The following is a 21865-nucleotide window of genomic DNA, read 5'->3' on the forward strand; positions in this document are numbered from 1 at the left end:
GACCGTTTAAGTTATTTTGTGACAATAATTCAACAGTGCTATATTCCAATAACAACAGAAGCTCATCGAAGTCAAAGCATATTGACATTAAGTTCCTTGTTGTTAAAGAAAGAATGCAGAATGGTTAGATATCAATAAAACATATTGGCACAAACTCTATGATTACAGACTCGCTTACTAAAGGTTTGCTACCTAAGGTCTTTCACAGGCACATTGCTCGTATGTGTGTTTTATCATTTTATGATATGTTGGTTTAGTGGGAGTTTGTATTTGGTCGTTCTATGATATAATAAAGTTCTCTTTTGCCACTTTGGTATAAAGTTAAAGTTAAGGTGCATTTTGTACTCATTATGTTGAGATCTCACTTAAGTTTTCAATAGGACCAGTTGGAAATAGGCATGTTTGATCACATTGTATGTAATTTTCATGCCTCACATCCATACTTGATCTATGTCATTTGGTTATATCAATATACGTGATCATTGATGGGTCTAATTATGTTATTTGTAATGAAGAATGCTTTGGTTCTATGTTGACATGATCAATGAACCGGATTGGTAGATATATCAATTGATAAAACAATATTTTTGAGCTCATAAGGTTACAATGTGTGATTATAAGGTTGCGTATGTTGCTCAAGTTGGAGATTGTTAGAAAATCGTGTGGGTCTACATACGTTAAACCACACATCATAAATTTGTCTTAGGTTCTGGCCTGGTTCATGTGGTCTAATCAAGATGGCCCTGTGGTATCTCAAATGGTATGAAGCACTATGTGGAGAGACATCTTCTGTCTAAAACTCTATAATGGGTTGAGTTGAGACAAAGTTCTAAATACATTAGGTTATGGTCTCAAAACCTTATATTAAGACCCTCTCTCTTCAGAATCTATATTGTCAGAAGAAGATTCAGTCTCTTTCATCAGGTTTAGATAAAGAGAAAATGACTAATATATAGGGGTGGCAATTTCTGACACGACCCGCCAACCCGCCTCTTAGGCGGGTTCGGGTTGGGCTTAAGCCAACCCGTTTAATAAACGGGTCGACCCGCGTAACCCGTTTATTAAACAGGTCGGGTTCGGGTTGGGGGTATGCCAACCCGCCAACCCGGCTGGCCCGTTTAATAAACGGGTTAGGCGGGTGGGTCAACCCGCCAACCCGTCTGCCAACCCGTCAACCCGACCCGCCAACCTGCATACCTGCCAACCCGATCTGTCAACCCGCGAACCTGAAAACCCGTTTACCCGACCCAACCCATTTATTAAATGGGTTGGCGGGTCGTGTCGGGTTACCCGTTTATTAAACGGGTCAGGTTCGTGTTTGCCACAGCCGACCCGTTTAATAAACAGGTCGGGTTCGGGTTGAGGTATGCTGACACGCCAACCCGACCCGATTGCCACCCCTACTAATATGCAACCATCAACCGGAGTACTATGGATTGCTTTCGCTTTTGGTTTTGTTTTGTTTTTTGTTTCAATAATTCAGCGAGAGCATGTTATCAATACTGTTTTAGTTTTTGATGAATTTATGATCTAACATAAGGTACTCTTTGGATGACACCCTAAAACGTGGTTTGGTGGCTGGCAGTTTGGGTACCACTAAACCTGAATTGAAAACTCAGTTTTGCAAAAGAGAGCTCCCCTGTTTTTTCAACCAGGTTTATGGTGGGTGGGGGCTACCCAGCCTTCAACACCTCTTACATAGCTGGCCATTGTCCCTTCCGTGATCGGCCGAAAAATGGCCGAAAGCTTCATCTTTTTTTTACGTTTTAGAAACGGCCAACCACCAGCCGCGAAATGGCCGGCCTAAGGTCACCCATACCGAGCGACTCCAGGAGGGCCATTTACCGGCAGGTGACTTGTCGAAAAATGACTGGCCGGCCATTCCTTTTTTCTCGTTTTTCAGACGAAAATGGCTGGCCAGCCATCGGTCGGGAAACGGCTGACCTGATGACATCAGCTTGTCAATATCCTGACATCAGGTCATATTGTATACCACCCGATTCCTAAGTTGTATTCAATTCTCATCTTACGTCACACTTGATGCTCGATGGAGATGAGCAAGAAGCCCACTTGTTCCCCAATTGAGATGTGCGGTGGAGATTGGATATAACAGTTAACCAGTTTACATATGTCATGACTGGATCTCTTTGGTGACATGCATGCCGGCACTGACATTATTTGACACTGACATCTATGAATATTTATTTTATTATTTTTAATAACATTTTAATATTTTTTAACTGAAAATGTATTTTTGTTATTAAAATATTAATAATGGTTTTTATTGATTAAAAAACATATTTTTTCTGAAAAAAAAACAGTTAAACCCGTGTGAAGTGAATCTTTATGACATAAACCTGATCTTCTCTGGCTTGACCCAGAGCGTTTTAAAAGAATGCTTCATGGAATTGGCAAGCCGCCAATAAGGGAAAATGGGGGAAAGTATGTTTAGGCACCTAACTTAACAGCAAAATCATGTTTAACAGCTTACTTTGTAAAACTTTTCTTATGGGCACCTGTTTTTTTCAAAAAAAAATTGCTCATATCACTTTTTCTATCACTTCACTATGAAATGAAACTTTAGACATTTCTTTTGCTTAAAGCTCTCTTTGGAAACTGCCAATCGGTGGCAGCTAATTAAAGATGCAATTATAGAATCGCCAAAATTCATAGTTTCAGCAAATCAACATACTTGTTTGGGATAAGTAAAACGATTCAGCTAGGAATTTTATCACTTTCACTTATGCAGCTCTTTGAAATGCAGCTGAAAAGTTGAAGTGCATTGGGAAGGTAGTTGGAGCAGTCACCCGTGTGGGATCAGGTATAGTATTTGGCAACTACCACCTCATTTAGGTGAAAAGTGAAGGTATCAAATACCAACCCCAAATTAATCCATCATTTTCTACAGCAACATCCATCCTAAACAATTTTAGCATTTGGTATTTCATCAAGAAAAGTGATATGAACGATCCTTAGTAGGGATGTAAACGGGTCCGTACCAAACCCTATAGGGTTCTAGTGATAAATAAAAAGACCTGATTAAGACCCGGGTCAAGACTCGAAGGTTCGATTAAGATACGGGTATAGTTTGTGAAGTTTTATACCAGACCTGGGCCTGACCTGAGTTCCGATTAAGCCACAATTTTTCAATATAAAAATGATAAAAAATAGTATTTTACCAGGTCTGGTTCACGTAGTTCTTATCAGGTCCGATTAAACTCGGATTCGAAACTGATACCATACCCGAAAATTCGGGCCAGGTCTGGTTTCATTAGGGTAGAACGTAGAAAATACAGGTGCCTACGTGAAAAGTTTCAACAAGTAAGCAGTTAAACGTAATTTTTTTTTTTTTGACAAGATGTAACTTCCAAGAAAAATCCCTATCACAGTGTGGAAGCCGCAAAAATTGCAAACGAAGTCCAGAAACTAAAGTCGGTCTGGAAACGTACAAGAGCGAGGCAGCTGGATTGTCTTTAAATTATCCAAAGTTCCAAACACTAACAAGTGCAAATCCGGCACCTTCTTCCTCTTCTGATTCACTGCCACCAGCCTTCTTTAACGCAATGGGGCGCCTTCTTCCTTCAACTCACACAAACCCATTGCCCCTTCTCTCCCTAACCCTCTTCCTCTTCTTCTTCTTCGCCTCTCTTTCTCCCAACGCCGTCGATGGCACCGAGAGGACCACCGGCGGGTTCGAGATCATCGAGGCCACCATTGAGCAGATCCGGTCCGCCTTTGACCGGCGCGAGCTCACCTCGAGGGAGGTGGTGGAGTACTATCTGAAGGCCATCAGGGAACTGAACCCTCGGCTCAGGGCCGTCATCGAGGTGAACCCAGACGCGCTGGCCCTGGCGGACAGCGCCGACGAGGAGAGGCGACTGCACCCGGGCCGAGCCCGGTCGTGGCTGCACGGGATTCCGGTGCTTCTCAAGGACAGCATTTGCACCGAGGACAAGCTCAACACTACGGCGGGCTCGTTCGCACTCCTGGGCTCGGTGGTCCGAGAGGAGGCGAGCGTGGCGAGGAGGCTCAGGCGGAGCGGGGCCATCATTCTGGGCAAGGCTTCCATGAGCGAGTGGGCCCACTTCCGATCATTCTCCGCGCCCAACGGATGGAACGCCAGGGCCGGTCAAGCCATTGTAAGCTCTTTCCCTAACACTGCTCAGCTCAACTTTGTTCATGTATGTATTGCATGGAGAGCAGATCAGGTCCTCATCAAGATGAACCACACCCAAAACCTACCAAACGCTTTCATGCTTTTAACCATTGATCTAGTTCATCTAAAGATTGAACATCGCAGAAATGGGTGGGTCTGAAACCGGATCTGACTAGATTTGTTGGTAACGGTTCGGATTCAAGTCCAACCAGATCTATCATAGAAAACACCATACTTGGGTCTCATTAGGATTAGATTAACCAAAACCCGGCCCATACCCAGTAAAATAATAATTAGTTTTTATATATTTTACACTGAAATTTTGTGGATTTGGGTTTGGTATGAAATTTCGTAAACCATAACCCAGTCAGTATATTAACCGGACCCTATGGGTGTGTTTGACATGCCAATAAAACTCAGCGCAGCACTTCTCCGCGGATTGCTTTCATTCAGAAAAAGTCGTGCGCAACCCCACCGCCACTTTTCTATCCTTGATTTTGGATTGTTTCTTCAAACTTCAAATCCCATCATTTAAGTGGAAGAATTTTTTAATCACTTGATTGGCGTGCGTGGGACCCACGCTAAATGGAGACAAAATACACACCCCGATATTTTGTCACCACTATCAAACGTCAAAGTTCGACCCGTTCCGTTCTTAAGGTAGCGTCTGAATGCGCGTGGTTTCCCGTCCGCCGCGTTCCAGGAACGTCCCCTACCCCCCCGCCCAACAGGGAGAAGGAAACGGTGGTAAAAAAAATTGGGAGGAAGCTGCGGTATACCCCAACTCACCCCCCTCTCGCATTAGGGTTTGAATTAGGAATTTTTCAACTAGGGTTTGAATTAAGGATTTTTCAATTAGGGTATCAAATTAAGGCTTTTCGAATTATGATTTGAATTAAATATAAAAATAAGATTCTTTTTTATTACGGCTTTGAATCAAATATTTTTAATTATGACTTTTTATGTTTAATTTAATTAGTTTTTTTCTTCTTTTGATTACAGTTTGAAATGAGGTTTTTTATATTTAGTTTTATGGTTTATTTGTGGCTTCTTTGATTTTATGGGTTTTTTTTGTGTGTGTGTATCATAGAGCTTTTTGGTTTATTTATGGTTTGTCTTTTTTTTTTTTGTTTAGGGTTTATTTATGTTTTGGATCGGGTTATACTTGACCCATCGACACCCCTAAATGGCATCACAAATTCTCCATGCATGCACACACCCACACCTGGTGAGTACGGACCCCATCATTTGACATAGAATGGGTTTCATCCTACATTCAATCCTATCCTACCAATCAACGGTTAGGATTGGTCCACACTTTCACCTTGATATGGACTGATCCAAGCCGCCATTCATATGCTTCAGCTGGATGGCTAGGATCAACATAGGATGGAACCCATCGTATGTCAAAGTATTGGATCCTTTTTTATTACTGGCAGGTTGAGCTCAGTAGACCAAGCCCCCACCCAGCTTAGCCAAATTATGTAAATTGTAGGCAGCCCTCCCTTTGTTGTTTCCTCCAGCGATTGACATTGTCCTTACTAATCATGAGTTCAAATCCATGTGCTGATGATATCTGCGGTGAGAAAGAATCCGTATGTGGCATCAGCGGATCCATGCGGTTCCAGTACAGGCTCTGCCACAAGCGTAGCTGCAAACTTGGCGACGGTATCACTGGGAACAGAGACCGATGGCTCCATCATCTGCCCCTCCAGTGTAAACTCAGTGGTTGGGATCAAGCCCACAGTTGGCCTCACCAGCAGAGCAGGATTTATTCCAATTTCTCCTAGACAGGACACCATCGGGTAATTATGCAAGCAACTCAAAATGTGGGTGCACCAACTTGGGTTGCTCAAATGGCAGTGGGCCTGAGGAGAAGGTGCTGACTCCTTCGTCCCCAGGTTCGACTCCTACTGTGCCAGTGCCTTTAACTGGTGAGCTCCGTACCCTGTAAGGGTTTGGGTGTCAATAACCCCACCTGGAGGTTTGCCTCATAGGAAGGCACATCCATTAAGTGACAAGGGTTCCTTGTCAGAAGAAAAAAAAAGCATGGGATCTGTAATGTTACAGGGAAGGCCATACCGAGGGGTGGCTCTGATTGTCTGGTAGGAGTAGTGAGTGCACATCACCTTGTATTGAGACATTGCAAGTTCAAATCTCAATGGTGTGGTTGTATAAATGGCCAGGGTCGGACTAACCTCAGCTTGCCTATAAAAAAAAAAGAGAGAGAAAGAAAGCCATTCCCTCGCCAAATATATGGTGTCTGACATGGTTGGTTGGTAGCTAACAAAGAGGTCTTATGTAACACTTGGATTGGTAGGACTTCCTCATCTTAACTGAAGGATTGGGGTATCAAGTCCCTGTGGGGCAGCTCGTCAGTAAAAAAATCTCTTTGAAAAGAAAGAAATGCAAAAAGAACGGGCAAGCCAATGCCTAACATAGGCCCCGGGACACGAGTCCTATTCTCGGAGTTTTACGCTGCCAGCACGATGACCGTTGGTATGGCAGGCTGAGCCAACGCGATCAGGTCTTCGTGCTAGGTGCGGTTTCTTTGAGTTATAAATCCAAAAAAAAAAAAAATTTACTAAAGTGTTGTGATGCTGCACACGAATTTAAGTATAGCTCATCTTATACCGTACAGGTAAAACACCGTTTTGCTTTCCTTTCTTTTCCTGCACAGGCCCTTTGCTAAAAGTGTAGCGGACGCAGTGTACGTATTAGATGAAATCGTAGGATACGATGCAAGGGATGAAAATGCAACAAGGGAAGCCGAAAAGTTCATTCCTGTTGGTGGGTACAAGCAATTCTTGAAGAAGGATGGGCTTCGTGGGAAAAGGTTGGGCATGGTACGACAGCCTTTCTTCAACTTTTCTTCTGGACCCCCAGTTGCTGATATTTTTCAGGACCATCTCCACACACTGAGGTAATTGAAAATTTGTGGCATTTTACAGCAAACGTTTCATAATTTTCATAAGATCGGATTCCATGGCAGTTGATATTTGCTTCCCAAATACTAAAAACATTTTCTTAAGATGCATTGAGAGCACTCATTTTATTAGGTTTCATTTAGCCACCAAGGGCACCCCTGACCAAGTGTGACAAATATCGCGAGATTTATGAAAATCTTGCGATAATATCGCGAGAAATTGCCTGAAAGTTTAAAATGATAATTTCTTGCGAGATTTTCAAAATATCGTGAGATTTATGAAAAAACATAAATACACTGATTTAAACATGATATTTATGTTTTAAACGGTTATTTATCATGAAAAATCCTATATTTTTATTTTTAAATATTTTTTATTAATATTTTTTTATAAAAAAAAAACAATATTTATATTTTTTAATTAATTTTTTATTGCTGAGATTTTGCAGAAAAAAATGCAAGATTTATGGAATTTTTTCAATTTCTCATGAGTTTTTGAAAAACGCGAAATTGCCGATAAAAACTTTTGTCACTATGCCCCTGAGTCCCTGACTTGACTCACTCATATTAACATATGTTCTTACCTAATTTGTTTCGTCAGTTAAGTGCCTTGCAAGGTACTTTGCCCAATCTCCTCTCTACACTTTCTCGCCTGAACCCAACATATTGAAAAAGGTGGGGCATAACCAATGGGGTTCATATTTTTGTTGACTGTCAATTTCATAGGAATGTGATTCTTGGATTTTCTCAATATCTTGCGATTATAAATCAGTCATAACACTTTCACAAGGTTAGGTCAGTGAAACATGAGAAAAAGGGCAAGTTAATTGTAACTGACAATTATGATTGTTACTGCCTTAATCTTGTGAAAGTTGGTTACAAGTTTGACCTTTTAACCAACAATTACAGCTTCTACTTTGTGAAGACAATATTAATTAGAAAGGGCGTTTAATCACTCAAAAACATGAATTTATTGGATAATACTCTTTACTCATACTCAAAATATATAACTCATAGGTATATAAAGAGTTGGATACTCTTTCTACACTCCTCTCAAAGGTAAATAACAACTTTTAACTCTCTTTCATGATTCACATCTTTAAATACGATTTTTTATCTTAATGACTACTAATAACATGCATCATTACCATTACATGACTAGCCAATAATAAATAACCTACCTAAGAAACTCACATTAACATTTTTTTATGCCCATGTTGCTCATGTTAAGTTATGCAATTGTCCACTATGCCCATAAAATCTCTAAACACCAAACATTAACTTCTAATTACGCGATAAATTCAACACTTGACTTTGACTAACAACCCAAAATGGGTTTACACTTTCTAAGTTGTGATTGTTCATCCCCACTTGTGGCGGAAGCGAAAATCCCCTTTGAAAGCAATTTTCCATAGCTTTTTCTCAATCCGTGCTACCAGGCAGTAGATCAGACACATTGCACACTTTGAGCTGCACCAAACCGCCCTAGTTCCATCTTTGTGGTACAACTTGTCAGCTGTGGGGCCCAACATAAGATGAAGGGTGGATCAGGTGCAGCTGCACACTAAGGTGTGCAGTTTGATTGTATCTGATCCTTCGTCATCCTATCATGGTTTTCATTCAGGGAATTATTTTCATTAAATTCATGTGATTTTATTTGCCACGTGAAAATCAAATCGTGTGAGAGGAATTTTTTTTCACGTGTTTGGAATGAACAAGAAACTGAAAAAGAAACCATTGTCCGACTTTAATGGAATCCATTCTACATTCAATCCTAGCCACCCAACTAACAGATAGGATTAGTTCACCCCAGTTGTCCAGATGAGCCAGCTAGTTGGGTTGTCAACGGGTCAGGTCAGGGTCGATCCAGAGCCACCTATAGAATTAACGACTGGGTTTAGGTTCAGGTCATGAAAATGGAATCCCAAACCCGGACCCACATAATTCGGATTCAAGTCGGGTCAGGTACCGAGTATAAAACCGACCCTTTGACATCTCTATGTCAGAGGATGGGAGAGGGTGGTGTATGTTCCCCCCGGATGATTCACTGAATCCCACGTCTGTGTTCGGGGCTTTGAATGAGCACCACGTATACAAGCACATGGGGCTCGTATTCCCGTGTATGTTGACATAACTTTGCATCGGACTATGGTGTTGTTGCAAAGACTTAAGTACCCTTTCTTGCTATTCTTCTCATAAAGTGATGGTTTGAGAAAATGACAAAAATGCCCTTTATTCAAAAAAGAAAAAACAAACAGTTCAAAAAAAGGACAAACATGTCCTCCATTCAGAAAGTCGAGGATGATGTTGACTCTTCAAAGTCTTCTTCTTCTTTCTCCATTCAAAAAAAGGACAAACATGTCCTCCATCCAGAAAGTCGAGGATGATGTTGACTCTTCAAAGTCTTCTTCTTTTTTCTTCATTCAAAAAAAGGACAAACATGTCCTCCTTCCAGAAAGTCGAGGATGATGTTGACTCTTCAAAGTCTTCTTCTTCTTTCTCCGTTCAAAAAAAGGACAAACATGTCCTCCATCCAGAAAGTCGAGGATGACGTTGACTCTTCAAAGTTTTCTTCTTTTTTATCCGTAAAACACTGTAAAACCCTCTCTTTCTCTCTAGAGAAGAAATCAAGGGAGGCAAAGATTTCTCCCTGAAGAAGGCCATGAACATCAACCTTCTCACTCTCTCTCCCTTCTCTCTCTACTTTTGTGCACATCCAACAGACGATCCTACATTGCTCCATCAAACACCGACTGACCTACACAGTGACTGTAGCATCGTTCAACTTGTGGAGTCTAATTCAGAGTTTTTGCCTTTACAAGAGAAGGATTTGGGGGCTCCTCCCAGCGTGGGTAGCATCGTTCAACTTAATTCGTTGTGGAGCCTGATTTAGAGTTTTTTTCCTTACAAAAGGGGGGTCTGGGGGCTCCTCCCTGGCGCGGATCCCGCTGGCGGGGGGCTCGGGGGGCAGCGCCCTCTCGACCAATTTTTTTTGGGGCCTTCCAACAGCGATTTGTAGTGTTATCAGGCTTTCCTACAGCGATTTGTAGTATTTTTGGGTCTCCAACGAGCCCCACAATGATTTATAGTGTTATCCGGCTTTCCTACAGCGATTTGTAGTATTTTCGGGTCTCCAACGAGCCCCATAACGATTTATAGTGTTATTCGACTTTTCAACAACGATTTGTAGTGTCTTTCGCAAATTGCTGTAGCGATTTATAGTGTTTTTGGATCTCACTATAGCGATTTGTAGTGTCTTCCGCAAATCGTTATAGCGATTTATAGTGTTTTTGAATCTCACTATAGCGATTTGTAGTGTCTTCCGCAAATCGCTATAGCGATTTATAGTGTTTTGAAATCTCACTATAGTGATTTGTAGTGTCTTCCGCAAATCGCTATAGCGATTTATAGTGTTATTCAGTATGCAAATCGCTGTAAATCGCTACCCGAATTAGGACCAACTTGTCAAGGCCATATCTCCTTAACCGGAGGTCATATTTTAAATCCGTAAAAAATGGTGTCTTTGTTATTGAGTCTAGTTTATTCCTGTAAATTTTAAGCAATTTCTATTGTCATTTCATTCCCCATTTTAACTAAAAACCATACCCTTATTATTTTGTGTATTGAGTTGCACAACACAATTCTCGCTTGACATCCACATCTTGATTCTGGCATGCTCCTTGTTGGATTTTCCATTGATTTCTTTCAACCTTGCTTGGAACAAACATATGTCTTTCTCACCACGACACCCTGTGCATTTTTTGACCACGACACCCGGGACCCGTGCCGGGAGGAGCCCCCGGACCCCCCTCCTGTAAGGGCAAAAACTCTAAATCAGGCTCCACAACGAATCAAGTTGAACGATGCTATCCACGTTGAGAGGAGCCCCCAAACCCTCCTCCTATAAGGGTAAAAACTCTAAATCAGACTCCACAACTCATCAAGTTGAATGATGCTACTCACGCTAGGACACTACAACAAAGCAGTAGATTAGCGACGACCACCTTCCGTCGCTAACCATGTTAGCGACGGATTAGCGACAACGCGGCGACAGTATGCTTACGTCGCGAATATTTCGACGCTAACTGGCGACGGAATAATTCCGTCGCCAAGTCCGTCGCTAATTGCGACGGAATAACGAGCGCTATATTCCGTCGCCAATCCGTCGGTATTAAACGGCGACCACGGCGTGGCAACGGATTTAATTCCGTCGCTAAGCCGTCGCTAGATTAATATGAATAGCGACGGAATCATCCGTCGCTAATCCGTCGCAAAAACGAAAAAAAATCAAAAAAAAATTATTTAAAAATTAATTACGGAGAACTGTACAATTTATATTTCCTGTACAATTTATATTTCCTGTAAATAAAAAACAAACCACACAAAAAAATTCATATAACAAGTATCTATAATAATTAATCGTTCCACCTTAAAACTAAGAAGTTTAATTATTTACAATTCAACAATTACAATTAGGAAAAATAAAAAAAATAGAACTTCTTCAACAAAGTCCTCTAATCATCGCCAAGATTTTGTGCGTCTTCTTGTTCATTGTCTTTATCTGTCCCTTCAGCTCCACTACCCTGATTATCGCTAGCAGCCTACACAAGAAAAGAACAGTCAGTATTGATAAACAAAATATAATGAAATAAATTACACACTATATGTGATTCTATCATGTGCTCATGTGTGATCTAAGGCAATAAAAAAACTCTATATGTGATTCTATCATGCTCATATGTGTGCTAAGGCAGTCAAAAAATTGAATATGTGATTATAGCATGTTCATATGTGTTTTAAGGCATCTAAAAAAACTCTATATGTGATTCTACCATGCTCAGATGTGCTTTAAGGCAGGCAAAAAACTATATATGTGATTCGATCATGCTCGTATGTGTGCTAAGGCAGTAAAAAAATTGAATATGTGAATATAGCATGCTCATATGTGCTCTAAGGCAGGCAAAGCCAAAAATTTTATATGTGATTCTATCATAAATGATATATAACATGTTCATATGTGTTCTAAGGCAGTTAAAAAACTCTATATGTTATTATAGCATGCTCATATGTGTGCTAAGGCAGTCAAAAAACAGAATATGTGATTATAATATGCTCATATGTGTTCTTAGGCAGTCAAAAAACTGAATATGTGATTATAGCATGCTCATATGTGTTCTAATGCAATCAAAAAAACTTTATATGTGATTCTATCATGCTCATATGTGCTCTAAGACAGACAAAAAGTTAAATATATATATATATATATATGTGATTCTATCATGCTCATATGTGTGCTAAGGCAGTCAAAAAATTGAATATGTGATTATAGCATGTTCATATGTGTTCTAAGGCATATAAAAAAACTCTATATGTGATTCTACCATGCTCAGATGTGCTTTAAGGCAGGCAAAAAACTATATATGTGATTCGATCATGCTCGTATGTGTGCTAAGGCAGTAAAAAAATTGAATATGTGAATATAGCATGCTCATATGTGCTCTAAGGCAGACAAAGCAACTTTATATGTGATTCTATCATGCTCATATGTGTGCTAAGGCAGTAAAAAAATTGAATATGTGATTATAGCATGTTCATATGTGTTTTAAGGCATCTAGAAAAACTCTATATGTGATTCTACCATGCTCAGATGTGCTTTAAGATAGTCAAAAAAACTATATATGTGATTATACCTGAGAGGGACCTGGAATCGAAGATCCCCTATCCTGAACAGCGGCCTTGATCTCATTTCGGAGAAAGGGGGCGACGGTGTATTGGAAGTAGTTATTCAGTGATTCATTAATGATCTCGCGTACATCATCACCGGAAAGAATAGTCGGCTGCTTGGAGCTTATGTCGGCGCAAGAAGTTGGTGAGCCGTAACTGGAAGAACCAATAACTGGTGAAGTGTTCATATTACTCCCAAACCCGAACACGCGACCTTTTTTGGGTTCACCTGCTGCAGTCACCCATGCTGTAGGATCAAATGATGGATGCTGAGTAGCGTCTTCACCATATCGCTCTACCATTTGTTGCTCATATGCCTCCTACAAAATAATGTTTAAAGTATTCATTAATAATTAATGATAACATTATGATGACTTGCATATATATTGCAATGATTATTAATAGAATTAATACATACCGTTGTCGTTCTCGCCTTCTCTGATACGAAGACTCCCGTGGTCTTCCATTTATGTGTTTCTACAAACACATCCTTATATGGTACACTGCCTCCTTTTTCTGCTTCCTGCGAAGTTAAATGATAAAAGATTTAGTACACAAATTTGCAACTATACTTATAAAATTAATATTATATATTGATGAGTTACCATTTTCTTTAGGTGGCTCCCAAATGTCTTAGATCCACCTGTGTGTAGATGGGCTTCGGGCATCTTCGATCGATTTTGTGAAGCCTTCGCAGAGCGATTTTTAAATGCATCTCCCGCCCACATATCGCACATTTCATCCCAGTAATCTCTCCTGATAGTAATAGGACCATGGCCCTTCCACAATAATGGATCATCTACTACGCCAGATGCTTTTTTTGCTGCAGTCTTCATAGTGTGCAGCATGTCTGCAAATCGATTGGCAGCCACCTTCTGCCACACCTTCCTTGCATCATTTTCTTCCACCGTAGTTGCAAAGCGATTCGAAGCCTACAAATATTTTCAGAAAGTTAGTAGACATTGCTTAAATAAATTAAATATGAAACACATTAACTATGAGAAACAACTGTATACCATGAATGAGGACCACAATCTGTCTAATACCTCCTTTGGGTACTCTTTCCATTGAGCAACTGGTCCTGGTAGATGTTGAAGAAGTGAATTCCTAATCTCCCGTACTACTTCTTGTGGCTCAAACCTCGTGCTGCACATGAATTGTTACACAGTAAATATCAATATAAAATATTTAAAAGATATGCAATAATTGAAAACAAAATACTTACGGTCGATTATCGATATACACTATTCGAATGAGTCTTCTTGTGCCAGCCTGTGAAGACCCTGTTTCCTGTGTTGGCTGTTGACTTGTGCGATCAACTGGTGTAGGTGGGTCGTGTACAGGCGCAACATCATCTGTAAAAAAATACACACCAAGTTCTCAGAATGTGCATTTGAACTAATCAAGCATCTAATTAGTTATATGATATACCTATCACAGGAGCCCGTGAAGATGAAGGTTGAGCCTGGCTACTACTGGATGAGCGACCACTATAACCTCCACGAACCATATTCTAACAAATAACATATGTCATACAATACATTCAAATAATTCACATCAAGTATTACAATGCATTCAAGTCATTCACATCAAGCATTGCAATGCATTCAAATAATTCAAATCATTGACATCAAGTATTGCACTAATTCAAATCTTTGAAGACATATACAATCGCTGCAATCTAGGAGTGATAGGAAAGTAGCGGAGCGACTTGTATGAAACTTCCTTTGATCTCGTGCTACCATTGCCTCTTGTCTTTGGCTTGAACCGAGGATGCACACATGACGGGCATGATATGTCGTTTTCCTGCTTCTTGAAATACAACATGCAGTGATTTGGACAAGCATCAATCTTTTTGTAACCCATACCTAGAGCGTTGACCATAACTTTCGCACGATAGAAATTTTGTGGCAATTTCTCATCTTTAGGCAACATACTCTTCACAATCATGCACAAACGGTCAAAACATGATTGACTCAAATTATACTCGGACTTCAAATTCATTAGTTGAAGAACTGCAGACAAGATAGTGTGACTCTCACAACCGTTCCAAAGTGGCTCATCAGCATCTTTAAGTAAATCATAAAATCTACTAGCTGCATCGTTTGGTGATTCTTCATCTACGCCAGTTCTTACATCACTAGAACTCATAGCAGAACCCAGTTCTGTTCCTGCAGCATCAAATATCAAATTCGTATATGGATTATCGTGCACCACATTCACCCGTGCATCAAAATCGTTTCTAAATTCTTCTCCATGAAACGCCCAGTTCTGATAATCACTCACAAAACCCTTCCTGTATAGGTGATGTCTAACGCCATGAGGTTCTACAAATCGATTATTCTTACAAATCTTGCAGGGACACCTAATCCGACCTGTGGGATCTACCGTACTGACACTCGCCGTTGCAAATTCAATAAAACTATCGACACCATCCATATATTCATGCGATAACTCATTGTCCACTATCCTACGGTACATCCATTCACGGTTTGCAGTCATTCTGTCGTATGATGTTACGAATAGTATCCTAACGAATTAAGAAAAAAAGAATCAGAATGCGACGATGAAGAAAATATCAAATTTATCATGCAATATACTATGTCAAACAATAACAAGAATTTTGATGCATGCATTGATAACTTAATATTTTCATGTGCAAACTATTAATGACATGATACAATCATTTGAAGCATGCTTTTATTATAAAATTTTACATGGAAGTCAAAATCAAATTGAAAGTAACTACATGCAAACATTGATACAATTACATCAAACATTGCAATACATCATAATCATTCATATCAAATAAATGGCAAACATGTACCTGCAGCAAACACACTTCAATATCTCACTAACTACTACCATGCTTAGCATGGACTCCGTACTCCAAAAATAAGAACACTTCCATATTTCTACATTAAAATCATGCTCAGCATGATCTCCGAACTCCAACAAAGCAGTCCTAGATATCAACAACTAAGTGAGTGTGTGAACAATAAAGTGCTGCATTCAATAAATTAAATAACATGTGATACGTTTGCATCACTTACTCACCACGGGTATTTACCCGATTTGCATTGTTTTTGTCATTTACTTACCACAGGTGGCCGAGCACGAGTTGGTTCCGTTGAAAAATCTGCACAAAAACAAAACAAATTAAGTAACAAACTAACTAATCATGAAACAAGATGAAACACTAACTAAAAAAATTAAAACAAATTAAAACAACTCTAACTAATTGAAAGAAGAGAAAAGAAAAATAGTATATATGTTAAGCCAAATCTAACTAGAAGATGCTAATTTAACAAACCAGCTATAATATGTTGAACCAGTCGACTAACATAAAGTCATAGACAATTTCTAATCTGAACTACTTAGCAAAGGAATAGTAAATCAATCAATTAGTTTACTAGAAAAGATGTGAACTCCGCTTAACCACCACTATCATAAAGAATTCAAATAGCCCTAATCTAACTAACTGATTGTGAGAACATTAAATACCAATCTATCTAAGAAAAATATAATTATAAAAGACTAATAGATTGAAATACTCTAACTAACCAGATTTCAAGAAAACAAATTGAAGTAAAACTAACTACCAGTAGACATTAACAAACTAACAAATTGAACAACATGGACAACTTGTATATATACATTACAAAAAAAAATTCAACTTAAAATCCATATGGACAACATATATGCAAACTACACTTAAAACCATATGGACATCTTATATACACATATTACAAATTTTTTTTCAAGCTAATCACATGGACAACATAGGGATCACATAATAACTTTTTTTTTTTTTAAAAAGAGATCACATGGGCAGCATAGGTATCCATAACAAAAATTCTTTTCAAAACAGATCACATAGGCAACGTAGGTATCTCATAACAAATTTTTTTTAAAAAGAGATCACATGGGCAGCATAGGTATCCATAACAAAAATTCTTTTCAAAACAGATCACATAGGCAACGTAGGTATCTCATAACAAATTTGTTTGGCAATGAATTGATCTTTAGTCACAAAGCAGATAAGATAAAAACAGGTTCTGTGGACTTTTGATCCGGGGCGGGTCCGTACAGCATCTTTTTGAGCTCCCGTTCAAAGATCTTCATAGCTGGAGCAGGCAAGGAAATCGGGATCACCATCCCTTCTCCCCCTTCGTTATTCTTGGAGTTGACGTAGAAGCTAACCAAGCCGGGGATTGGGCCGTCACTGCCCTTGGCTGGACCGCCGTACACCGGCATTCCCCAGCCGAGGTCCAGCTCGCTGAACCCGGCATGCCTGATGTCCGAGACCACGAAGGTGCGGACCACCGTGATGTTAGGCCGGCCCTTGAGCACCATGAGGTCCGCCACTGACCTCATGTACTCGTCTGTCACCTCCTCCTTGGCCTTCTTCACGAGCTCCACCGCATAACCTAGTGGGTTCGCACAGAGCTTCGCCGCTATCGAGACAGCTGCCGGGAACGCGAAGGCATTGCCGTAGTACCCCTACGGCAGCGGCGGAATGTATCGGGACCGCGCGTTGAAGATGCACAACAGGCGAACCTCCTCCTCCGGATCGGGCTGGAGGCCGGCAGTGCGGCACCGCCATAGGCAGGGGGTCGACCCCCCTTGCCGGAAACGCAGGGGGTCGACCCCCCCTGCCGAAAAGCACGGCAGGGGGTTAAACCCCCTCCGTTTCCGGCAGGGAAGGGGCGTACCCCCTGCGTTTAGAAGAAGAAGAAGAAGAAGAAGAAGAAGAAGAAGAAGAAGAAGAAGAAGAATATTACCTGCGCTTCGCCGGACGGTGGCGGGAGGTTGACGGGGAGCGGCAGCTGGCGAGCGCCGGCTGGCGAGCGGTGGACGGGGAGCGGCGGCTGGCGAGCGGCGGTGGCCGGACGGTGGCGAGAGCCGACGGGCGGGAGGGAGCAATATAGCGAAACAGGGAAAAGAGAAAGAGGGATGGGATTAGGGATTTACGCGATATTTAGCGACGGCTTAGCGACGGAAACATTCCGTCGCTAAACCGTCGCTAAATCAAAATACAAAAACCGCGACGAAATATATACTGTCGCTAATCCGTCGCTAATTAGCGACGGATTAGCGACGACAGAGTTCCCTCTTTAAATCCGTCGCTAAAATGGTGTTCTTGTAATCAAAAGTAGCGACAAAAACATGCAGTCGCTAATCCGTCGCTAAGTAGCGACAGATTAGCGATAAAAGTCGTTTCTTCGCTAATCCGTCGCAAATTAGCGACAGATTCTATCTCTAGCTAATCTGTCGCTAAGTAGCGACGGGAAAAATCCGTCGCTAATTTTCGTCGCTAATTAACAATTTTCTTGTAGTGGGAGGAGCCCTCAGACCCCCCTTCTGTAAGGGTAAAAACTCTGAATCAGACTCCACAACTCTTCAAGTTGAATGATGCTACCCACGTTAGGAGGAGCCCTCAGACCCCCCTTTTCTGTAAGGGTAAAAACTTTGAATCAGACTCCACAACTCTTCAAGCTGAATGATGCTACCCACGTTGGGAGGAGCCCCCAGACCCCTCTCCTGTAAGGGTAAAAACTATGAATCAGGATCTACAACTCATTTAGTTGAATGATGCTACCCACGCTGGGATGAGCCCCTAAACCCTCCTCCTGTAAGGGTAAAAACTCTGAATCAGGCTCCACAACAGTCAATGTGCAGGTCAGCCGGTGCTTGATGGAGCAATGTAAGATCTTCTGGTGGATGTGCATAGAAGCAGAAATAGAAGGGAGAGAGGGTTGATGTTCATGGCCTCCTCCGGGGGATGCAGTGCTCGTAGGAATTTTCATAATTGCATAAATAAATAAATTAGTGGTGCACTTGCTTTTGGGGGAGTCATTTCTGGTCTCAGTCAATGATACATTGTCATGTTTTCCTGCTGTTCATTCAAGCAATATTTCTTGCATCAAACACTTGATAGTCTGCACAAGAACTACACAGATTTTCAGGTTTCCAATCAATTTTGTTTCTTTTTTGTCCTCAGTTTTGTCTCTTAAATATTCATTTTATGCATTGATATATCTACTAATATATGAGGGAATCATGCAGGGAACGTGGAGCCATCCTGGTTGATAATCTTGAGATATCAAACATAACTACGATCCTCGACTACAATATCAGCGGGGAAGCGTTTGCTCTAGTGTATGAATTTAGACAAGCTTTAAATGCTTATCTGACAGATCTAAAGAGCTCTCCTGTGAGATCGCTGGCTGATGCGATTGCCTTCAATTTAAGACACCCGGTCCTGGTAATCTTCTCTCAAACCTAATTACAAGGGTTAGTCTAATGCACCTTAATTATGGTCTTCCACAGCATAGATCTAGTCACGTTTATGGCAAGAAAATGGCTTCCACAAACAGGGTTTTCCTATGCATGTGAGACTGTCAATATACATGGTTCATATCATGGGCTTGTCTAAGAATTATGATCCATCAAATTATGTTTTATATTTGTAATATGCTTCACATCATGTGAAACATGGCCAAATTATTGAACTCCAATGCTTCCACCTATCAAATTCAAGTTCTACATTATTTAAACCACAGTAACCAATATCGGTAATATTAGGAAAAATATCATGATTTTATCATGACATTTTTAAATCCCGATATAGTCCACTACTTCTGACCATCCATCTCAACATTTCTCGAGATGGACAAGACACCCCCATCTCCAGAAATGCCAAGATGGATGGTTGTCAGGCATGTTGCTGCATGCCCACCATGCAGCCACAATGCATATAATGTGATGTCTTGTAATTGGGGATAATGATGCTAAAAGATAGAGAAATTTCCATTTAGAGACCCACCTTTTGCCTGATATTGAAAAAAAGTCTTATATTTTCTAAAAAGACATTTCAGGAATCAACCTCTCAATGAAACTGTCAAGTAGATACATGAAATGAATTACATGGTTAAGGTTCATATAAAACAGCATTTTTAATCTTTGGTTTGAAAAGGCTTATTTTGCATGTTTTGTCATGCAATAAAGGCAGTTTAGTAATTTTAATGTATTCTTTCAAAAAAAGTAATTTTATTGCACATAGCTCATGGTTAACTTGAGTTACTGGAACAGAGGACTTTATATATGATGATGGATTCATGGTAAAGTTGGGTCCTGAAATGTCATTGGAAAAAGCATGGTGCTCTTTTTGGAACGACAGGTAAACATGAAGCCTTTGTTGAAAAATTTTCCCACTTTTTTTCTTTTTTGTGAATCTAACTCTACAAATGTAATCTACATGGTCTGTTTTGTAGAGAATATGTTGTAAAACATGCAATTCTGACATTTAAGCAAGCTTTTAACAGCTTAAAAGATCAATGGCCCAAAATGCACCAAAATTTCATGAATCAAAGAATGGTGTTTTTACATCAAAACAACATGAGTCAAGGTCTGATCCTTGACAAAAAAAAAACAACCCATTGATGAAGAACACATATATGGGTGTCAGATTGAGAACATAAAAGCTTGCACTATGATTAACAGCTAGATAGGACGGTCGTGTCATTTGAGAAACGTTGTCTCCAATACTATATCTGTTTTACTACTGAAGGTAGTCATATCATCACTCATTGAAGATAAGGTTTGTTTATTTGTTCAGGAAAAGCTTGAAGAATACGGGCAAAATATTTTCTTGTTAGCAGAGAACTCGAGTGGTTTGGGTGACCAAGTGCAGGTGGCAGTGAAGAGATTGGAGAAGCTATCCAAGAATGGGTATGAGAAGGTGATGAAGGACAATCATTTGGATGCTTTGGTCACACCAGGCTATTCTGCCTCTTCTGTTCTGGCCATTGGAGGGTACCCTGCAATCAGTGTCCCTGCTGGGTACTATGGACCTGATGGTGTGCCGATTGGGATTTGTTTCAGTGGATTGAGGGGTTCAGAGCCAACCTTGATCGAAATTGCTTACTCTTTCGAGCAGGCAACCAAAATAAGGAAGCCCCCAACATTCAAGGCTGAAGGAAGCACTTAGTGAATGGGGTAATATTATATAATAATCAATAAGTTGGCTGCTTCTTTCAAAATAACAATTCAATAACTTGCATGTGATTGATGTTGGGGTTCAAAGTTAATATTGTTTAAATCTGTAGCAGCTTTTTAGCTGACATGATCATATACCATGCCAAATGAGATTATTAGTTTATATAAGAAATGCAGCATGAATATTGTCTTAGTTTCCAGTTGTCAAAATTAAAGTGTTTGTGTTCACAAGGGCTCTGGTCATCTGGTAGGGGCAACTCGTGAGTGCCACAAAATTGACGGGACATCACAAGTTCAAATCCCACGACTGTCATCTCTTGCTGCAAGGTTGAAGCTAGGGGTGGCAATCGGGTCGGGTTGGCGGGTCGGGTTGGCGGGTCGGGTTGGCGGGTTGGCGTGTCAGCATACCTCAACACGAACCCGACCCGTTTATTAAACGGGTCGGGTTGGCGGGTTGACGGATCGGGTTGGCAGGTAGGCAGGTTGGCGGGTCGGGTTGACGGGTTGACGGGTCGGGCAGACGGGTTGGCGGGTTGACCCACCCGCCTAACCCGTTTATTAAACGGGTCAGCCGGGTTGGCATACCCCCAACCCGAACCCGACCTGTTTAATAAACGGGTTATGCGGGTCGACCCGTTTATTAAACGGGTTGGCTTAAGCCCAACCCGAACCCGCCTAAGAGGCGGGTTGGCGGGTCGTGTCAGAAATTGCCACCCCTAGTTGAAGCTGACTGTACTCTTGAGTGGGCTGGAGGGACCTCTAGGGTTTTTCCCTTGGATTATCTAAACGGAAAAAAAAATTAATGCTTGTAATGCAGGAGAGATGAGATACGATATCTTACACCAGCTCTATCAAGAAACCTAAATTTGAGATTTTGCATCCTCACATAAATCAAATCCACTTATTGTTAAAATTTTCTTCACAATAGGTGGAAACTAAAGCGTGGAGAGGTGCAACAATTGTGCTTTCTTAAAAGCGATATCTGCCCCACTAAGTGTCAACCCAGATGTAGTAGGGTTGGATACAATCTCACTTTTAGGATACAGCCAAGTCAGTAC

The 21865-nt window shown here is 40.7% G+C and overlaps 1 protein-coding gene across 1 annotated transcript; it reads left to right on the top strand.

Moving 5' to 3' along the window:
- The first annotated feature begins 3515 nt into the window (after window positions 1–3515).
- LOC149832769 (putative amidase At4g34880) lies at window positions 3516–20979 on the top strand. The gene is made up of 5 exons (XM_090012581.1): window positions 3516–4139; window positions 5747–5961; window positions 6837–7079; window positions 18876–19074; window positions 20428–20979. The coding sequence occupies exons 1-5, from the start codon at window positions 3564–3566 to the stop codon at window positions 20797–20799; spliced, it is 1605 nt and encodes a 534-aa protein (XP_089868707.1). The 5' UTR covers window positions 3516–3563; the 3' UTR covers window positions 20800–20979.
- The last annotated feature ends 886 nt before the right edge of the window (window positions 20980–21865 follow it).

Source organism: Nuphar pumila, chromosome 7, assembly GCF_984573655.1.
Source record: "Nuphar pumila chromosome 7, dmNupPumi1.hap1.1, whole genome shotgun sequence".
NCBI lineage: Eukaryota > Viridiplantae > Streptophyta > Magnoliopsida > Nymphaeales > Nymphaeaceae > Nuphar > Nuphar pumila.

Coding starts and splice junctions, on each gene's coding strand:
- LOC149832769 (XM_090012581.1), top strand. CDS start 3,564: ATGGGGCGCCTTCTTCCTTCAACTCACACAAACCCATTGCCCCTTCTC. Junction 5,962..6,836: donor CCTAGACAGGACACCATCGG/GTAATTATGCAA, acceptor TTTCCTGCACAG/GCCCTTTGCTAAAAGTGTAG. Junction 19,075..20,427: donor ATTTAAGACACCCGGTCCTG/GTAATCTTCTCT, acceptor TTATTTGTTCAG/GAAAAGCTTGAAGAATACGG.